The following is a 20,000-nucleotide window of genomic DNA, read 5'->3' on the forward strand; positions in this document are numbered from 1 at the left end:
AAAGATTTGTGGGTTCTTTTTTTTCCAAAGACGGTCTATGTAGACAGCAACTTCCAAGGGAAATATCCAAATGGCATTTTCTTTGTTACTGCTTGTCCAGTCCACATTTGTTACAGAAAACCCATTTTGATAACTGATGAATAATTGACATTTATTAATATATACAGAAACAGCTCATTGACTTGTTCTATGGCCAGTTACCACCTGGGAGTTGCTTCTTTCAGTCCAATTGTGCTTTTTCACAGAGGAGAACTTTCCTGAAGTAAATCAGTCCAGCCCCAAAATACCAGGCAATTCTCCTCTGTACAAGGGGAATGGCAACCCCAGATGATCGTTTTGACCTTCTGTGGGTCTCAGACATCTCATGCCTGAAAAGGATTCAATGAAAAAAAAGGGAGGACGACTCTCCTCTCTAACCTATCACTGCTCTTTGTCATAGAGGTCTCTGCCAATGGAAGTAATAGGTTGGGAGGGGAGCACGTCACTTAATAGGGGAATTATTATTGTCTGTGTTCAATTATATCCCTCAGTATTACAATTGTGTGTAATATAGTTAAACAATATGCACAGGAATGAGCTATGATTTTTTTTAAAAACTTTCAAAAATATAAAAAAATCAATTTTGTACATTTCTGTTTGCAGCACAAGGCAAAAACATGAATATTACTGTGCATCAGATTTAAATAACTCATTATAGCGTTGTACAGCCAGAAAAAAAACATTAAAGGATTAAAATGCTGTATAAGAGGTTTAAAAATAATTTTGTTCTTGTATAAAATAAATATACAATATGCTACAGATATCAAGTGACCACAATAAAAGTTGAATGCCATTACCCGGAACATTTTATACCGTGCTGGTTGATGTAGCTAGTGCTCACTATATATAATGCAAATTCATGAATACACCTGGGACATGCAACCTCTTATTTAAATGGTTTAAGAGCATTTGTGGTTTTTACAGTGGCTAAGCTCCTATATAGGGATAAAATTGGTAGGGGGCCCTGCAGAGAGTTGCACTGTTGTAGTCAGCTCTTATGAAGGTGATCTGCAAACATACATACATATTTACACACACACACATATTTACACACACATACACACACATACACCTATTTATATATACACACACAATCTATATAACAGAAGTTTTGCAAGAATGTTATACATTGGCAAGAGCATTAGATGACCGCACTATTTCCTGTCATGTAGTTCTCCAGACATTTCCACGCAAGCTATCCAGATATCTCTTCAACAAAGAATAACAAAAACAAAGCAAATTTAAAGTGAGTCAACCCTAGCGTTTGTAAAACGCTAGGATTGACTATTGAAACAAATAAAGGAGAGTTAAATAAAATGCTTCATGCAGAAAGCGCCTTTATTTGTTTCAAGCAATCGCGGCTCTGAGCTGCTAAGGCACCCCACGGCAGATCACTGTTTTTCTAAGAGGTGACGTTTCCACCTCTTAGCCAATAGCTGTGCGTTAAATCTGGCTCCCAGGGGCGCCAAGCCGGATTTACTGCACGGCTATTGGCTAAGAAAACGTCACGTCTCATGAAAAACAATGAACTGCCTTGGGCTGCCTTAGCAGATCAGAGCCGCGATCGCTTAAAACAAATAAAGGAGCTTTCTCTAGTCCCCTTTTATTTTGTTTCAATAGTCAATCCTGGGCAAGGGATCTGGGAGGCGGAGGGAGGTAGGATATTGAGGGGGGGCAGCTACACTACAGAAAATATTATTGTACTAAAAAAAAAACACATTTTTTGGGGCAAACTGGGGGTTGGCAGAAAGCTGCCAGTACCCAGGATGGCGGTAAATAGGGAGGGTGGGTTTAGAGAGCTGTATGGGGGGAGATCAGGGAGGTTGGGGGCTAAGAGGGGATCCAACACTGCAGAATCAATTGAAGAATTTTATTTTTTTTTTAACAAAAATTAAAAATGCTTTTTATTTTACTACTGGCAGACTTTCTGCCAGTACTTAAGATGGCGGTGACAATTGTGAGGTGGGGGAGGGAAGAGATCTGTGTGAGGGGGGTCAGTGAGGGTTCAGGGGGTGGGATGTCAGGTGGGAGGCTGATCTCTACACTAAAGCTAAAATTAACCCTACAAGCTACCTGAATTAACCCCTTAACTGTTGGGCATAATACACGTGTGGTGCGCAGCGCCATTTAGTGGCCTTCTAATTACCAAGAAGCAACGCCAAAGCCATATGTCTGCTACTTCTGAACAAAGGGGATCCCAGTTAAGCATTTACAAACATTTGTGCCATAATTGCACAAGCTGTTTGTAAATAATTTCAGTGAGAAACCTAAAGTTTGTGAAAAAGTGAACAATTTTTTTTATTTGATCGCATTTGGCGGTGAAATGGTGGCATGGAATATACCAAAATGGGCCTAGATCAATACTTTGGGTTGTCTACTAAAAAAAATATATATACACGGTCAAGGGATATTCAGGGATTCCTGACAGATATCAGTGTTACAATGTAACTATCGCAAATTTTTTGGGGGAAAAAAATGGTTTGGAAATAGCAAAGTGCTACTTGTATTTATTGCCCTATAACTTTCAAAGAACATGTATACATTGGTTATTTCTAAACTCAGGGCAAAATTTAGAAACTATTTATTTTGGTTGTTTTTTGGTGGTTGTAGATGTGTAACAAAGTTTGGGGGTCAAAGTTAGAAAAAGTGTGTTCCATTTTTTCATCCTATTTTATGTATTTTTTTTTTTTTATAGTAAATTATAAGATATTATGAAAATAATGGTATCTTTAGAAAGTCAATTTAATGGTGAGAAAAACGGTATATAATATGGGTGGGTACAGTAAATGAGTAAGAGGAAAATTACAGCTAAACACAAACGCCGCAAAAATAGCCCTGGTCCCAAACGGTCAGAAAATGGAAAAGTGCTGTGGTCCTTAAGGGGTTAATGTGATGTAGGCACATAGTTGTTTTTTGCTTTTACTGCCACTGGGCAAATTGCTGATGCACCCATCCTCAGTGTTAATTTACTGAGAGAGATTTCTGCTAAATACATTCATTTGTAAAGTGATTATGTATGTGTGAATGTAGAATACACAGTTTGAAGTAGGTAGTAACCAAGCAAAAATAGACTATCTTGGTATTGACTCATGCCCCACAAATTCTTTTATTACACTCATGTAATTTGATTTTATATATTTTTCCGTACTGTATTACATCAACTAATTCTGATGCCTGTGAACCATTGTAAATAGCCCAATTCATTTTACTGAGATGTCATTTTTAGTACTATATCATTTTTAAAATATACATCATTAAATCAAATGTCTATTTCATTTAAATAATTACGCTATCTTTAATATGCAAGTATCATTTTCCAAGTGCACATTACACATAAGACAGATTTTAAATTTAAAGCATCTTCAACCAGGTATTTTACTCATTACAATACTTATTTTAGATAAATATATGAAGGAACTTGAGAAATGTTTATAGGAGCACAAGTATGACTGACAGTTGAATTCACCTACAGACAGTACATTATGAATGCGCGCTAGTAGCTACAAACATTAAAATTAAAATATCCACTATATGTACCGGTAACTAGAAAGATTTACCATAAAATATGGAAAAGATATATCTGTTGGTGTGAATCCAAAGGATTCCCATGGAATAAGATAAAAATTCCTAAGATTCTCTCCTTTCTACAAGAAGGTTTGGAGAAAGGATTATCTGCAAGTTCTCTAAAGGGACAGATCTCTGCTTTATCTGTCTTACTACACAAAAGACTGGCAGCTGTGCCAGATGTTCAAGCATTTGTTCAGGCTCTGGTTAGGATCAAGCCTGTTTACAGATCTTTGACTCCTCCCTGGAGTCTAAATCTAGTTCTTTCAGTTCTTCAAGGGGTTCCGTTTGAACCTTTACATTCCATAGATAATAAGTTACTATCTTGGAAAGTTTTGTTTTTGGTTGCAATTTCTTCTGCTAGAAGAGTTTCAGAGTTATCTGCTCTGCAGTGTTCTCCGCCCTATCTGGTGTTCCATGCAGATAAGGTGGTTTTGCGTACTAAGCCTGGTTTTCTTCCTAAGGTTGTTTCTAACAAAAATATTAACCAGGAGATAGTTGTACCTTCTTTATGTCCGAATCCAGTTTCAAAGAAGGAACGTTTGTTACACAATTTGGACGTAGTCCGTGCTCTAAAATTCTATTTAGAGGCTACAAAAGATTTCAGACAAACATCTTCCTTGTTTGTTGTTTATTCTGGTAAAAGGAGAGGTCAAAAAGCGACTTCTACCTCTCTTTCCTTTTGGCTTAAAAGCATCATCCGATTGGCTTATGAGACTGCCGGACGGCAGCCTCCTGAAAGAATCACAGCTCACTCCACTAGGGCTGTAGCTTCCACATGGGCCTTCAAGAACGAGGCTTCTGTTGACCAGATATGTAAGGCAGCGACTTGGTCTTCACTGCACACTTTTGCCAAATTTTACAAATTTGATACTTTTGCTTCTTCGGAGGCTATTTTTGGGAGAAAGGTTTTGCAAGCCGTGGTGCCTTCCGTTTAGGTAACCTGATTTGCTCCCTCCCTTCATCCGTGTCCTAAAGCTTTGGTATTGGTTCCCACAAGTAAGGATGACGCCGTGGACCGGACACACCAATGTTGGAGAAAACAGAATTTATGCTTACCTGATAAATTACTTTCTCCAACGGTGTGTCCGGTCCACGGCCCGCCCTGGTTTTTTAATCAGGTCTGATGAATTATTTTCTCTAACTACAGTCACCACGGTACCATATGGTTTCTCCTATATATATTTCCTCCTGTCCGTCAGTCGAATGACTGGGGTGGGCGGAGCCTAGGAGGGACTATATGGCCAGCTTTGCTGGGACTCTTTGCCATTTCCTGTTGGGGAAGAGATATCCCACAAGTAAGGATGACGCCGTGGACCGGACACACCGTTGGAGAAAGTAATTTATCAGGTAAGCATAAATTCTGTTTTTAATGCGGCAACTGTGTTACATGTAACAGCATGCTTAAAGGGTCCTCTTTTCAGCACCCACACTTGAATAAAAGATCCAAGATCAACCATCGTTTTACATGCACGAGTGATTGTCATATATATCCTCATTTGCCCGTGTTTTTTATTTTACGTGGGTAAAACTGTCACAGCCTTTAGAGATCGCATGGCCAACCACAGGTTTGCCATCAGGGAAGCCATTGGCAAAGGCGACTCTGAGCAACCGAATGGCAACCCCCATATGTCAAAATGAAGGCCCCCATTGGGACATTATCTGGAGAAAGAAAAGATGTGCTGTGTTCTTGGGGACATGTACCTGGACTGTTATATTCATGCACACATTGCCCTGGAAGGAACCTCCACTACGGCTATCTCTGGTGTTCTGTTTCTACCATATCCAAGCACACATGAAGAATCATATAAGTACAAGATGTTTAGCAGTGTATATAGTTTATATGTTATTTCTAGATTTAGTGTATAGCTTTTTTCATTTTGTTTTACTTAGCCTGCATGTTTTAGAAATTGAGGCATAAAGATAAGGTAGAATTCTTTTGGTAAGAAGCAGAGTATGGGTTTGCATGGATGTTGTGATGAGTAGAGGTGTGTCCAATAAGTGTGACGAGTAGAGAATTGGTTAGTCTACAGTCTAGTTCAGGTTTCTTAAAAACATTTCCTCCAAGATCCAGTGCAATGATAGTACATACCTTTTGTGACCCTGTTTTTATGCTTGGTCTAAAAATTTCTGAAGTAATATACAAGATAGCTACAATTTTTGGCAAAGGGGGGAAAATGTGTTCATATCTTTTTTTTTTTTTTTTTTTTTTTTTTTACCTGATTGTAGTTTAACTTGAAAGTGTTGTAAAACGGTAATAATACACACACAATCTCATACAACACATGCACACACTCATACAGCTTGTGCACTCTCATACAACGTACACACAAGTCGTGAACCAGTAAACATGATGTTGTAACCCAGTAAATGGTCCCGATCTGTGGTTTGAAGAAAAAAATCGAAAAATGGACTTACACTTTAGTGTAGCCTGCTCCACCCTCCTTTTCAGTGTCCTACTCCAAACCTTGTGTTATCACATAAGTGTGCAGGTGAGGGTAATTACTTATTCAAGCAGGGGGGGGGGTTGAGGATGGGACAGCAGGTACTGCTATTGTTTGTTGCCAAGAGGCTTGCTTGTTTCCATGAGCTAATGTCACATGCTTTGTGAAAGCTTCAGCATTATACTGCGCACTGCTTTAGTCAGGTGTCATGTGACGGTTTCCTACCGTGCACATGCACAAGTGCTTTCTGCAGAAGCTATGGCCTGGATAGCACCTTCCATATATGGAAATGCCGGGGGTGGGGGAGCTTGCTTGCTTGCCGCAAACAAAACTATGCCTGAATTAAAGGAGTTAATGGGGGTTAAAGCAGAAACCGTTTTGCAGGTAAGTTTGGCTGCATTATATATTTAGAAACGTATGTCAGTTCATACTGGTTTTATGGCCCTTTTAAAGGGACAGTCTACACCAGAATTTTTATTGTTTTAAAAGATAGATAATCCCTTTATTACCCATACCCCAGTTGTGCATAACCAACACAGTTATGTTAATATATTTTTTACCTCTGTGATTATCTTGTATCTAAGCCTCTGCAAATTGCCCCTTTATTTCAGTTCTTTTGACAGGCTTGCAGTTTAGCCAATCGGTGCCTGCTCCTAGATAACTTCACGTGCACAAGCACAGTGTTATCTATATGAAATACATGAACTAACACCCTCTAGTGGTGAAAAACTATTAAAATGCATTCTGAAAAGAGGTGGCCTTCAAGGTCTAAGAAATTAGCATATGAACCTCCTAGGTTAAGATTTCAACTAAGAATACCAAGAGAACAAAGCAAAATTGGTGATAAAAGTAAATTGAAAAATTGTTTAAAATTACATGCTCTATCTGAATCATGAAAGTTTTTTTGGCCTCGACTGTCCTTTTTAAATTCCAGTGCACAGAATTTGCACGCGCAGAGAAATTTGCTAAAACTGATATCGTTTACTAAAAGCATTTTTGCCAATATATGTATTTTGTAAATATGCTTCTATTTTGTAAAAATTAAAACAATTTTTGGTTCTCAATTGCTTCTAAAGTGTATTAGTTTTTTTGTGTGTTTTGAAAAAAACAAAAAAACGCTAATGCACCTTTCTGAAAAATACAGTTTTTATGCTTATTGGGGATTAGCCAGTTAGCTCATATCCCATGGGCCAGATATGCCCAAAACATTCACATCATTTTTATTTTTTTTAATCGAAGAAAAGCCAAACTTTATTTATATTTAGTATAACATACCTTTTAATGTTCAGGTGTTAAACTAAAATATTAATATTTATTAAAACTAGAAGTGGTTATTTGAACATGTCTTTATAACCTTTTGTTTAGCCAAATTATGTTTTGTCCTCCTCCTTATGTCAAATACTTGTTATAGATGTGACTTCCATCACCTCCAATATAAATAAGCCTGGGTATAAAATTACCTTTGTCTCTACAAATCCCTTCTGATATTATTGTATTACAACATCCTTTTAGAGCCCTTTGGCAGACTTCATTGTGTATCACTATAACACAATGTGCACCAGGAATGTTGCGTCCAGCATTGCTCTCCTTTTAAAGTGAGGTTTGGTTCATCCCCATCAGCGGTGCATTGTTACAGAAGATGTTGGCCGTCATTAGCACACAGCCCCACTGATCAAGTGCTTTAGCAGAGGTCATTGGGGGCGAGTGGAGATTATGTTGGCTATGTTATGTATTTTAGAATAAATTGGCATTCTGTGCTTAATTTTATTATGGAGATGCTTTCTAATTTTGGCTGAGGGATTGATTAGTTTTGAAATACTCTACCTTTCTTTTATTGGAACAGAGTGCACGTTTGTACAGGGTATATGCATGTATGAATGCTGATATATTTGTATTATAACAGGCACCCCAGCAAGTTGTATTGAGAAATGTGAGTGCTATATCCTGTCTATCCATCCACCTATCTATCATTTCATTGCAAATTATGTTTTTCTGTTATTTAAAGATTTAACCCAATCTAGTCCTATGCGACTAATTTCTGCTATGCTTTCCTAAACCATTGCATAACGTAGAAGAAGCTTCATTCATGGTTCCTTGAATAAATGTGAAAAAATACTCTATTATAATTTTTTTGTATGACATATTGTTTATTTTTTTTTAAACCCGATATTTATTGAGGGCCCTGAATTCTAGTGAGGGATTCTAAAAGTTTAGTGGTGGTTTTGCAACTTATACTTTTTATAAAACTGGGTAAAGTTCAGACTTTTATATTAAATGATGTGACAATGCAGCATTCTGTATTGGCTTAAGAGTTACCATCTAAAGCTGTAGCCGACGTCTACTGCACCTATATATGAACTTTTTTGTTGAAGACTAATCTCCCGTGGGTAAGTAAATTAAGGAGTAGTTGTGTAGATATGGGTTTTTTTAACTATATCCTTTATGTAGCTCTTGGTCACAATTTATTTTTAACAGGAGAGAAACTGACAGACACTAACCAGAAGAGAAATCCATACATAAGTCAAGCTTTAAAATGCTTTTAAATGGATGGTGACAGATGCTGTTGTAAAAGCCTGTGTTGATAGAGTGTCAGTAATAATACATTACTTTGCATGTTTGCCTAAAATATGTTCCTGTGTTTGTAAACCTGTTTTTTATTCAATGACTGCCGCCAATAATGGCTGAAATCTTTGTTGCTTATATTGGTATCTTTATAGACGTCTATCGCTGGTACCTTGTAAAGGGAACTGACTCTTCTCTATTCAGAAGCATGATACTAGAATCCAACCACAGTCACTGTATCGTCACAGTTTTCAGATATTGAATTGAAAGTCTTTATTAAGGATGTGGATTGTAAAGGGAAATACAAATGAACAAAATCATTAGATTTCTTTCATGTGATTAGCAAGAGTCCATGAGCTAGTGACGTATGGGATATACATTCCTACCAGGAGGGGCAAAGTTTCCCAAATCTCAAAATGCCTACAAATACACCCCTCACCACACCCACAAATCAGTTTTACAAACTTTGCCTCCTATGGAGGTGGTGAAGTAAGTTTGTGCTAGATTCTACGTTGATATGCGCTCCGCAGCAGGTTGGAGCCCGGTTTTCCTCTCAGTGTGCAGTGAATGTCAGAGGGATGTGAGGAGAGTATTGCCTATTTGAATGCAGTGATCTCCTTCTACGGGGTCTATTTCATAGGTTCTCTGTTATCGGTCGTAGAGATTCATCTCTTACCTCCCTTTTCAGATCGACGATATACTCTTATTTATACCATTTCCTCTATTGATTCTCGTTTCAGTACTGGTTTGGCTTTCTACTACATGTAGATGAGTGTCCTGGGGTAAGTAAGTCTTATTTTCTGTGACACTCTAGAACTTTATATCAAAGTGCCCAACCATAGCTTAAATATATGTATTCAAACATTTATTTGCCTTGACTCAGGATGTTCAACATTCCTTATTTCAGACAGTCTGTTTCATATTTGGGATAATGCATATGAATAAATCATTTTTTCTTACCTCAAATCAATTTGACTTTTCCCTGTGGGCTGTTAGGCTCGCGGGGGCAGAAAATGCTTCATTTTATTGCGTCATTCTTGGCGCAGACTTTTTTGGCGCAAATTTTTTTTTCTGTTTCCGGCGTCATACAGAAGTTGCGTCATTTTTGACTATTTTTTGCGCCAAAGGTGTCGGCGTTCCGGATGTGGCGTCATTTTGACGCCAAAAGCATTTAGGCGCCAAATAATGTGGGCGGCTTTTTTGGCGCTAAAAAAATATGGGCGTCACTATTGTCTCCACATTATTTAAGTCTCATTATTTTGTGCTTCTGGTTGCTAGAAGCTTGTTCTATGGCATTTTTTTCCCATTCCTGAAACTGTCATTTAAGGAATTTGATCAATTTTGCTTTATATGTTGTTTTTTCTATTACATATTGCAAGATGTCCCACGTTGAAGCTGAGTCAGAAGATACTTCTGGAATATCCCTGCCTGGTGCTGGAGCTACCAAAGCTAAGTGTATCTGCTGTAAACTTTTGGTATCTGTTCCTCCAGCTGTTTGTACTGTTTGTCATGACAAACTTGCTAATGCAGATAATATTTCCTTTAGTACTGTTACATTACCTGTTGCTGTGCCGTCAACATCTAATACTCAGAGTGTTCCTGATAACATAAGAGATTTTGTTTCTAAATCCATTAAGACGGCTATGTCTGTTATTCCTCCTTCTAGTAAACGTAAAAAGTCTTTTAAAACTTCTCATTTTTCAGATGAATTTTTAAATGAACATCATCATTCTGATACTGATATTGGTTCTTCTGATTCAGAGGATTCTGTTTCAGAGGTTGATGCTGATAAATCTTCATATTTGTTTAAAATGGAATTTATTCGTTCTTTACTTAAAGAAGTCCTAATTGCATTAGAAATTGAGGATTCTAGTCCTCTTGATACTAAATCTAAACGTTTAGATAAGGTTTTTAAATCTCCTGTAGTTATTCCAGAAGTTTTTCCTGTCCCTGGTGCTATTTCTGAAGTAATTTCCAGGGAATGGAATAATTTGGGTAATTCTTTTACTCCTTCTAAACGTTTTAAGCAATTATATCCTGTGCCATCTGATAGATTAGAATTTTGGGACAAAATCCCTAAGGTTGATGGGGCTGTCTCTACTCTTGCTAAGTGTACTACTATACCTAAGGCAGATGGTACTTCCTTTAAGGATCCTTTAGATAGGAAAATTGAATCCTTTCTAAGAAAAGCTTACTTGTGTTCAGGTAATCTTCTTAGACCTGCTATATCTTTAGCGGATGTTGCTGCAGCTTAAACCTTTTGGTTAGAAGCTTTAGCGCAACAAGTAACAGATCATAATTCTCATAGCATTATTATTCTTCTACAACATGCTAATAATTTTATTTGTGATGCCATCTTTGATATCATTAGAGTTGATGTCAGGTATATGTCTCTAGCTATTTTAGCTAGAAGAGCTTTATGGCTTAAAACTTGGAATGCTGATATGTCTTCTAAGTCTACTCTGCTTTCCCTTTCTTTCCAGGGTAATAAATTATTTGGTTCTCAGTTGGATTCTATTATCTCAACTGTTACTGGAGGGAAAGGAACTTTTTTACCACAGGATAAAAAATCTAAAGGTAAATTTAGGTCTAATAATCGTTTTCGTTCCTTTCGTCACAACAAGGAACAAAAGCCTGATCCTTCATCCTCAGGAGCGGTATCAGTTTGGAAACCATCTCCAGTCTGGAATAAATCCAAGCCTTTTAGAAAATCAAAGCCAGCTCCTAAGTCCACATGAAGGTGCGGCCCTCATTCCAGATCAGCTGGTAGGGGGCAGATTACGATTTTTCAAAGGAATTTGGATCAATTCCGTTCACAATCTTTTGGATTCAGAATATTGTTTCAGAAGGGTACAGAATTGGCTTCAAGATAAGGCCTCCTGCAAAGAGATTTTTTCTTTCCTGTGTCCCAGTAAATCCAGCGAAGGCTCAAGCATTTCTGAAATGTGTTTCAGATCTAGAGTTGGCTGGAGTAATTATGCCAGTTCCAGTTCTGGAACAGGGGATGGGGTTTTATTCAAATCTCTTCATTGTACCAAAGAAGGAGAATTCCTTCAGACCAGTTCTGGATCTAAAAATATTGAATCGTTATGTAAGGATACCAACATTCAAAATGGTAACTGTAAGGACTATCCTGCCTTTTGTTCAGCAAGGGCATTATATGTCTACAATAGATTTACAGGATGCATATCTGCATATTCCGTTTCATCCAGATCACTATCAGTTTCTGAGATTCTCTTTCCTAGACAAGCGTTACCAGTTTGTGGCTCTGCCGTTTGGCCTAGCAACAGCTCCAAGAATTTTTACAAAGGTTCTCGGTGCCCTTCTGTCTGTAATCAGAGAACAGGGTATTGTGGTATTTCCTTATTTGGACGATATCTTGGTACTTGCTCAGTCTTCACATTTAGCAGAATCTCATACGAATCGACTTGTGTTGTTTCTTCAAGATCATGGTTGGAGGATCAATTTACTAAAAAGTTCATTGATTCCTCAGACAAGGGTAACCTTTTTGGATTTCCAGATAGATTCAGTGTCCATGACTCTGTCTCTGACAGACAAGAGACATCTAAAATTGATTGCAGCTTGTCGAAACCTTCAGTCACAATCATTCCCTTCGGTAGCCTTATGCATGGAAATTCTAGGTCTTATGACTGCTGCATCGGACGCGATCCCCTTTGCTCGTTTTCACATGCGACCTCTTCAGCTCTGTATGCTGAACCAGTGGTGCAGGGATTACACAAAGATATCTCAGTTAATATATTTAAAACCGATTGTACGACACTCTGACGTGGTGGACAGATCACCATCGTTTAGTTCAGGGGGCTTCTTTTGTTCTTCCGACCCGGACTGTATTCTCAACAGATACAAGTCTTACAGGTTGGGGAGCTGTGTGGGGGTCTCTGACGGCACAAGGGGTTTGGGAATCTCAGGAGGTGAGATTACCGATCAATATTTTGGAACTCCGTGCAATTTTCAGAGCTCTTCAGTCTTGGCCTCTTCTAAAGAGAGAATCGTTCATTTGTTTTCAGACAGACAATGTCACAACTGTGGCATACATCAATCATCAAGGAGGGACTCACAGCCCTCTGGCTATGAAAGAAGTATCTCGAATTCTGGTTTGGGCGGAATCCAGCTCCTGTCTAATTTCTACTGTTCATATCCCAGTTATAGACAATTGGGAAGCAGATTATCTCAGTCGCCAAACGTTGCATCCGGGCGAATGGTCTCTTCACCCAGAGGTATTTCTTCAGATTGTCCAAATGTGGGGACGTCCAGAAATAGATCTGATGGCCTCTCATCTAAACAAGAAACTTCCCTGGTATCTGTCCAGATCCAGGGATCCTCAAGCGGAAGCAGTGGATGCATTGTCACTTCCTTGGAAGTATCATCCTGCTTATATCTTTCCGCCTCTAGTTCTTCTTCCAAGAGTGATCTCCAAGATTCTGAAGGAATGCTTGTTTGTTCTGCTGGTAGCTCCAGCATGGCCTCACAGGTTTTGGTATGCGGATCTTGTCCGGATGGCCTCTTGCCAACCGTGGACTCTTCCGTTAAGACCAGACCTTCTGTCGCAAGGTCCTTTTTTCCATCAGGATCTCAAATCCTTAAATTTAAAGGTATGGAGATTGAACGCTTGATTCTTAGTCAAAGAGGTTTCTCTGACTCTGTGATTAATACTATGTTACAGGCTCGTAAATCTGTATCTAGGGAGATATATTATAGAGTCTGGAAGACTTATATTTCTTGGTGTCTTTCTCATCATTTTTCCTGGCATTCTTTTAGAATTCCGAGAATTTTACAGTTTCTTCAGGATGGTTTGGATAAAGGTTTGTCTGCAAGTTCCTTGAAAGGACAAATCTCTGCTCTTTCTGTTCTTTTTCACAGAAAGATTGCTAATCTTCCTGATATTCATTGTTTTGTACAAGCTTTGGTTCGTATAAAACCTGTTATTAAGTCAATTTCTCCTCCTTGGAGTTTGAATTTGGTTCTGAGGGCTCTTCAAGCTCCTCCGTTTGAACCTATGCATTCATTGGACATTAAATCACTTTCTTGGAAAGTTTTGTTTCTTTTGGCCATCTCTTCTGCCAGAAGAGTTTCTGAATTATCTGCTCTTTCTTGTGAGTCTCCTTTTCTGATTTTTCACCAGGATAAGGCGGTGTTGCGAACTTCTTTTGAATTTTTACCTAAGGTTGTGAATTCCAACAACATTAGTAGAGAAATTGTGGTTCCTTCATTATGTCCTAATCCTAAGAATTCTAAGGAGAAATCATTGCATTCTTTGGATGTAGTTAGAGCTTTGAATTATTATGTTGAAGCTACTAAGAATTTCCGAAAGACTTCTAGTCTATTTGTTATCTTTTCCGGTTCTAGGAAAGGTCAGAAGGCCTCTGCCATTTCTTTGGCATCTTGGTTGAAATCTTTAATTCATCATGCTTATGTCGAGTCGGGTAAAACTCCGCCTCAAAGGATTACAGCTCATTCTACTAGGTCAGTTTCTACTTCCTGGGCGTTTAGGAATGAAGCTTCGGTTGATCAGATTTGCAAAGCAGCAACTTGGTCTTCTTTGCATACTTTTACTAAATTCTACCATTTTGATGTGTTTTCTTCTTCTGAAGCTGTTTTTGGTAGAAAAGTACTTCAGGCAGCTGTTTCAGTTTGAATCTTCTGCTTATGTTTTCAGTTTTTTTCATTATAAAATTTAAACTTTATTTTGGGTGTGGATTATTTTTTCAGCGGAATTGGCTGTCTTTATTTTATCCCTCCCTCTCTAGTGACTCTTGCGTGGAAAGATCCACATCTTGGGTAGTCATTATCCCATACGTCACTAGCTCATGGACTCTTGCTAATTACATGAAAGAAAACATAATTTATGTAAGAACTTACCTGATAAATTCATTTCTTTCATATTAGCAAGAGTCCATGAGGCCCACCATTTTTTGTGGTGGTTATGATTTTTTTGTATAAAGCACAATTATTCAAATTCCTTATATTTATGCTTTCGCACTTTTTTCTTATCACCCCACTTCTTGGCTATTCGTTAAACTGATTTGTGGGTGTGGTGAGGGGTGTATTTGTAGGCATTTTGAGGTTTGGGAAACTTTGCCCCTCCTGGTAGGAATGTATATCCCATACGTCACTAGCTCATGTACTCTTGCTAATATGAAAGAAATGAATTTATCGGGTAAGTTCTTACATAAATTATGTTTTTATTATGCATTATGACTAAAAACAAGGAAATCATGCCATTTAGAGATCTGATACTTAATTGAAATAGTCTGTATATGAATTATTTGACTATACAAAAAAAAAATTCTTCGATAAAATACATTGCGTTAATGATTGCAGGGAATCTTGTAATTTTCCTTTAAACAGCTACCCTTTGGCTCTTACTCCTGTGTTGAACACCACTGATTTCATAAACAAAACACCTAATTTTGGTAACCTCCAAAATGATGTAATAGACTTGGAGAGCAGTTCAATTAAAGCAAAGTGGCAATGAGGTTTGAATCTGAAGCACCTGCATGACAATTATAGGATCAATGTAATGTAAAAAAATATTTCTTGCACTATTATTGGCACCCCCTATGAGTTCATATGAGAAAAATATATTTGTAGTATATTTCCACTGATATTTTACATATTTAGTACACCTGGGTGACTAGGAACAGGAAATTGTTCAAACGTGACTTCCTGTTACACAGGGCCATAAATATGGGGTAACAAATAGGCCAAATTCCCTTAGTCATTCATCACAATGGGTAATACCAAGAATTGGTATTACCCACTGTGGTGTGCAGCAAAAGGTTGTTGGGCTTCACAAAATGGGAAGTGGCTATAAGAAAATAGCAAAAGCATTGAAAATAGCCATTTCTATCAGGGCAATAATTAAAAGTTCCAGTAAACTGGAAATTTTGCGAATCAACCTGGAAGAGGACGTATGTCTATATTGTCTATAGTACTGTGAAGAGGATGGTTTGAGTGGCCAAAATATCTCCAAGGATCACAGCTGGAGAATTGCAGAAGTTAGTTTCGTCTTGGTCATAAAGTCTACAAAACTACGCTCCAATGTCGCCTACATCACCACAAGTTTGGAAAGGTTTTAAGAAAAAATCCTCTACTCTCATCCAAAAAGAAACTCAAGCATCTTCAGTTTGCCAGACACTACTGGAACTTCAAATGGGTTCTATGGTCAGATGAAACCACGATAGAGCCTTTTTGGCAATAAACACCAGAGGTGGGTTTGGCACATAGGTAGCCATATGGAAAAGTACCTCATGCCCACAGTTAAATATGGTGATTTTTTTAAAATGTTTTGGGGACCTGGACATTTTGTTAGGATATATGGCATCATAAATTCTTTTAAATATCAACAGATATTAAATAAACACCAGACTGCCTCTGTCAGAAATCTTAAAATGTGCGTGGTTGGATCTTCCAGCAGGACAAATTATCCAAAACACATCAAAATCAACACAAAAATGTTTTACTGACAACAAAAATCAAGGTCCTGCCATAGCCGTCCCAGTCCCCTTACTTGAATCCCATAAAAAACCTGTGGGGTGCACTGAAGACGAAAGTCCACCAGCGTCTACCTCAAAATTGGAAGGATCTGGAGTGATTCTGTTTGGAGGAATGGTCTGATCCCTTGACATTTATTCTCTGACCTTATCAGGCATTATAGGAGAAGACTCCAAGCTTTTGTTTTGGCAAAGGGAGGTAGCACAAAGTATTGATTAAAAGGGTGCCAATAATTGTGTAACACATATATTTAAAGTGAAAGTAAAGTTTCAACTATCCCTATACACCATCAATTTACTCACAGTTAAAACATTATAATCGCTAACTTCTTTTCTGAAAAAGTATATATATTTATATAATAAAGATCTTTAAAATCACCCTACTGTGCCGTTCTTCACTCCTCCCATCAGCCATTTCCTTATTTCATAATGAATGACGTATAGAGCGGTCCCACACGCTCTATACGTATCTCCAAAGCGTGTTCATGAGCACACAAGGAACAACGCATGCGCATAGCGTTGTATAACTATAGAGGCAGGTATGAGGAAAAAATACATTATAAGCTTTATTCTAGTATTAGTGAATTTTGTACATGCGGTAATCCACTTGCAAAGCACTTGCGGCAGTCTTATACTATAATACAAAACGTTTTGCAATGCGCATGCGCGAAACGGGCGCGCACTTTTCCTACACGCATTCCTAAACGCATGCGCAGAGGATACAGGAGGAGGATGACGTAGATCTCAGGGATCCTAAACGCATGCGCAGAGGATACAGGAGGCGGATGACGTAGATCTCTGGACACCTAACGGCCAGAATTTCAATTGGATGATGAAAAAACGTGACATTGCAAGAAAAAAAAAACAAAAAAAAGGGTTGATTTTATGGATAGCCAAAATGTAAGTATAACGATATAAATCTCAGTTTATATTTAATTTTAAACAAAAATGATGAATTAAAGTACCATTCATTTAGGTTAACAAGCAAAACTACACAATGACATACAGTTAACTTTACCTTCACTTTAACAAAGATTTTTTTCATAAACCTGTGTTTGCAATTGTTTGATATCCATGAGAGCAGAATATTTTTGTGTATTTTTTTAACAAAAGGTGAAACGATAGACACTTTTTTCACAGTCTTTGCTCTTATTTACCAAGGGTGCCAATATTAGTAAAGGGCACTGTATGCCTTGTCATTTGTATGGCTGTTCCACATACAGAGACTCCATACAGAACAGCCAATTTGCCCCACATCCCAAATTAATTTTGCACACATGCATCAGTCCCCACAGTCTGTAAACTGCAAACACCTGCTGCATGTGATTTGTTTGCCAGTTGGAGATTACTGTTCTATAAGCAAATTAACTGATTAGGACTTTTTTTTGTTGTTGATTTTTATGGAAACCTCTGAGAACAGTTGCCATAATATACATATGTATCGATTTATTAATATATATTTATTTATATGCACCAAGTACTCCTAGCAATACTAAGTGCATGATATTGCTACCACCAGCACATTTAAGAAACAACTGTACTAGATCTGTATTATACTGTGAAGGGATTTCAAATCCCAGACATTCCACTTTTGCGTTTGTTTATCTTCTTGTCATTCCCTTGTTACCAACACTTCTATAAATACAGAAATTCTAGTTCCTTATCGTTTGTGCCTTCCGATTCTGTTTAAATATTGAGCAAGGCCACTAGAAATAACTTAGACTTTCTCTTTTGAAACTTACACCCTGCGTACATGTTGCATGTCCGATCAGCAAGCCTTTATTTTGCAAGAAGAAGATTAACAGCAAACTTAGAGGTCCTGTTTTGCATATATTGTAACACCTGTCATGTGCGGTTGCCGTTTGTCCTCCTGCTCCTGTCACATTAGGCCCCTGCTTATCAAAGTGATGGTATCACTATGGCATGCTGCATAATAATGATCAAACTGTTATCTAGCATTCCTAAAGCATTCTTTTTTTCAGTACTTAATACCTTTTATTCCTTGGCCTCATGCATGAATTATGTAGCGTATGTGAAGAGGCTTTAAGTTTGTTTCCATTGCATAGTTTTATAGATGATGCTCTTGTAGGAAGGAGTCCCTTTTTCCTTTCATTAAAGACTAGCAGGAATGTTATTGTTGACCTTGACACCAGATAACTGGGCAGACATTATATAGCTATGTTTGAGTCCTCCCAAAATGTGATGCTGAAGCCGACTGAGTCCTGGCGTGAATCCCTCCTGGACAGAAGAGTCATGGAGCTTTTCTTTACAGTAAGTTTTTTTTTTTCCTACCCGTTTGGTACATTTCATTGGTTTCTTTTTATGGGCTATGACTAATCTGATAAAGGTGGTTAGCAGTAAATCATCCATCAATATTACCCAGTCAATTGTAAGGTAAGACCAACATAAGTTTCTAGCAATTATATGCAAGTCTTACGGGCAGTGTGCAGTTGATTGGGTGCCTGAAGTGCAGGTTAGAAAGTTGATTATTATTTCAGTAATTCTTTTAAAAGATTTAATTGTAGACTGGGCTGTATATTGTTTTTATATATGTGACATTATTTTCTCACTTTATTCTATTTTTTCGAGAAAAAAAGTGCTTGTGTTAGAAAACCAATATTACTGTTTTGTGAACTTCCTTGAACTGTCACATACTAATAGTACATTCATTCACTTTAGGTGTTTTGCTTTATATCAGCACAGTTAAAAGAATACAACTGAAAATATTTAAGCTAAGAACCTGAATAATTAATTATTTTATACTCCTTTAAGATAAATGTTTGAGTTTAAAGTACATTTCTCTCATTAAATGAACATTGTTTTTTTGAGAAACTGATGTTCCTTTGAGTCATTTCTTCCCCCCTTTTTATATTTTTGTATTTATATTGTTTTCTTTTGTCACTGTCCACTGGATCTATAAACAATTTCCCTATCAGCCATTTTCAATTATATTTAAAGATTAATGTTCCTTTAATACTTAGTATTTTGCACCTTTTAGTACTTCCAAGGATTCCCAGAATATGAGAAGTAAAGTTTAAAATGAAAGGATGTGGAATACCTCTGCCTTTTATTAATAAGTACTTTTTCTAAAGCCACCCACCAAAAACTAACCATATAAAGCAAATACATCTCTTCTCACAATCTTTATATATATATTTATTTTTTTTGGCGTTTTTAAAAAACTTAGTGAAAATTCAGCTTTTTTCTGATTTATATATTTAGGAAAATTCCCTTGGATGAAATGAATGTTTTTCTCTAGTACATTTTAACATTGTGTGGTCCTTTTTTATGAGTTTATAGGTAAAGGTAATTTATGCTATTTTACCACACTGAATTACCGTATAACATGATATTGCTATGGAATAAGAGTGCAAAGTAATATTGTGTATTTTAATACAGATATTTATTAAAAAGAGAGAACTTTCTGAGAATGCTTTTATTTTTTTTCCTTTTAAAAATAGTAAATATCATTTGTTGCAAATATAACATTGTTGTACAATCTTTTTAAACACATTTTTTGGAATAATTCCGATAGTTTAATCTTTTATGCAGGTTAAAAAAATATGTTGTCTGTTTCCTTCCTTCAATAAATTACTTTTTTTTTTTTAACCTTTTTCCAATAAAGACCTCTTAGTATCTTCACCTTTTCTCTTCACATTAACACACAAACATAGACTTATGATCTAGCCCATTTCATTCTTGACGTATGTTTTACCTACTGTACAGTAGCAGTTTCTTTGACCCTGTTTCATTAGTTTATGCTCTAAAGTCAGAGGAGACCACAGTCTGCAATTTCTAGAGTAAAAGCTGTGTGCTTCTTATTTGTGCCTTGTTACAAAACTATCTGCTGTCTAATGGCAAGTAGCGACAATAAAGA

General features: G+C 37.2%; 1 protein-coding gene across 1 annotated transcript in view; it reads left to right on the top strand.

Moving 5' to 3' along the window:
* Positions 1-20,000, top strand: part of XPO4 (exportin 4) — a gene marked incomplete in the record, with an annotated part of 418,847 nt that overhangs the window by 267,275 nt on the left and 131,572 nt on the right. Inside the window, 1 exon segment of the mRNA XM_053708521.1 lies at positions 18,282-18,394. Coding sequence (XP_053564496.1) covers positions 18,282-18,394 — 113 coding nt within the window.

Source organism: Bombina bombina, chromosome 3, assembly GCF_027579735.1.
Source record: "Bombina bombina isolate aBomBom1 chromosome 3, aBomBom1.pri, whole genome shotgun sequence".
Lineage (NCBI taxonomy): Eukaryota > Metazoa > Chordata > Amphibia > Anura > Bombinatoridae > Bombina > Bombina bombina.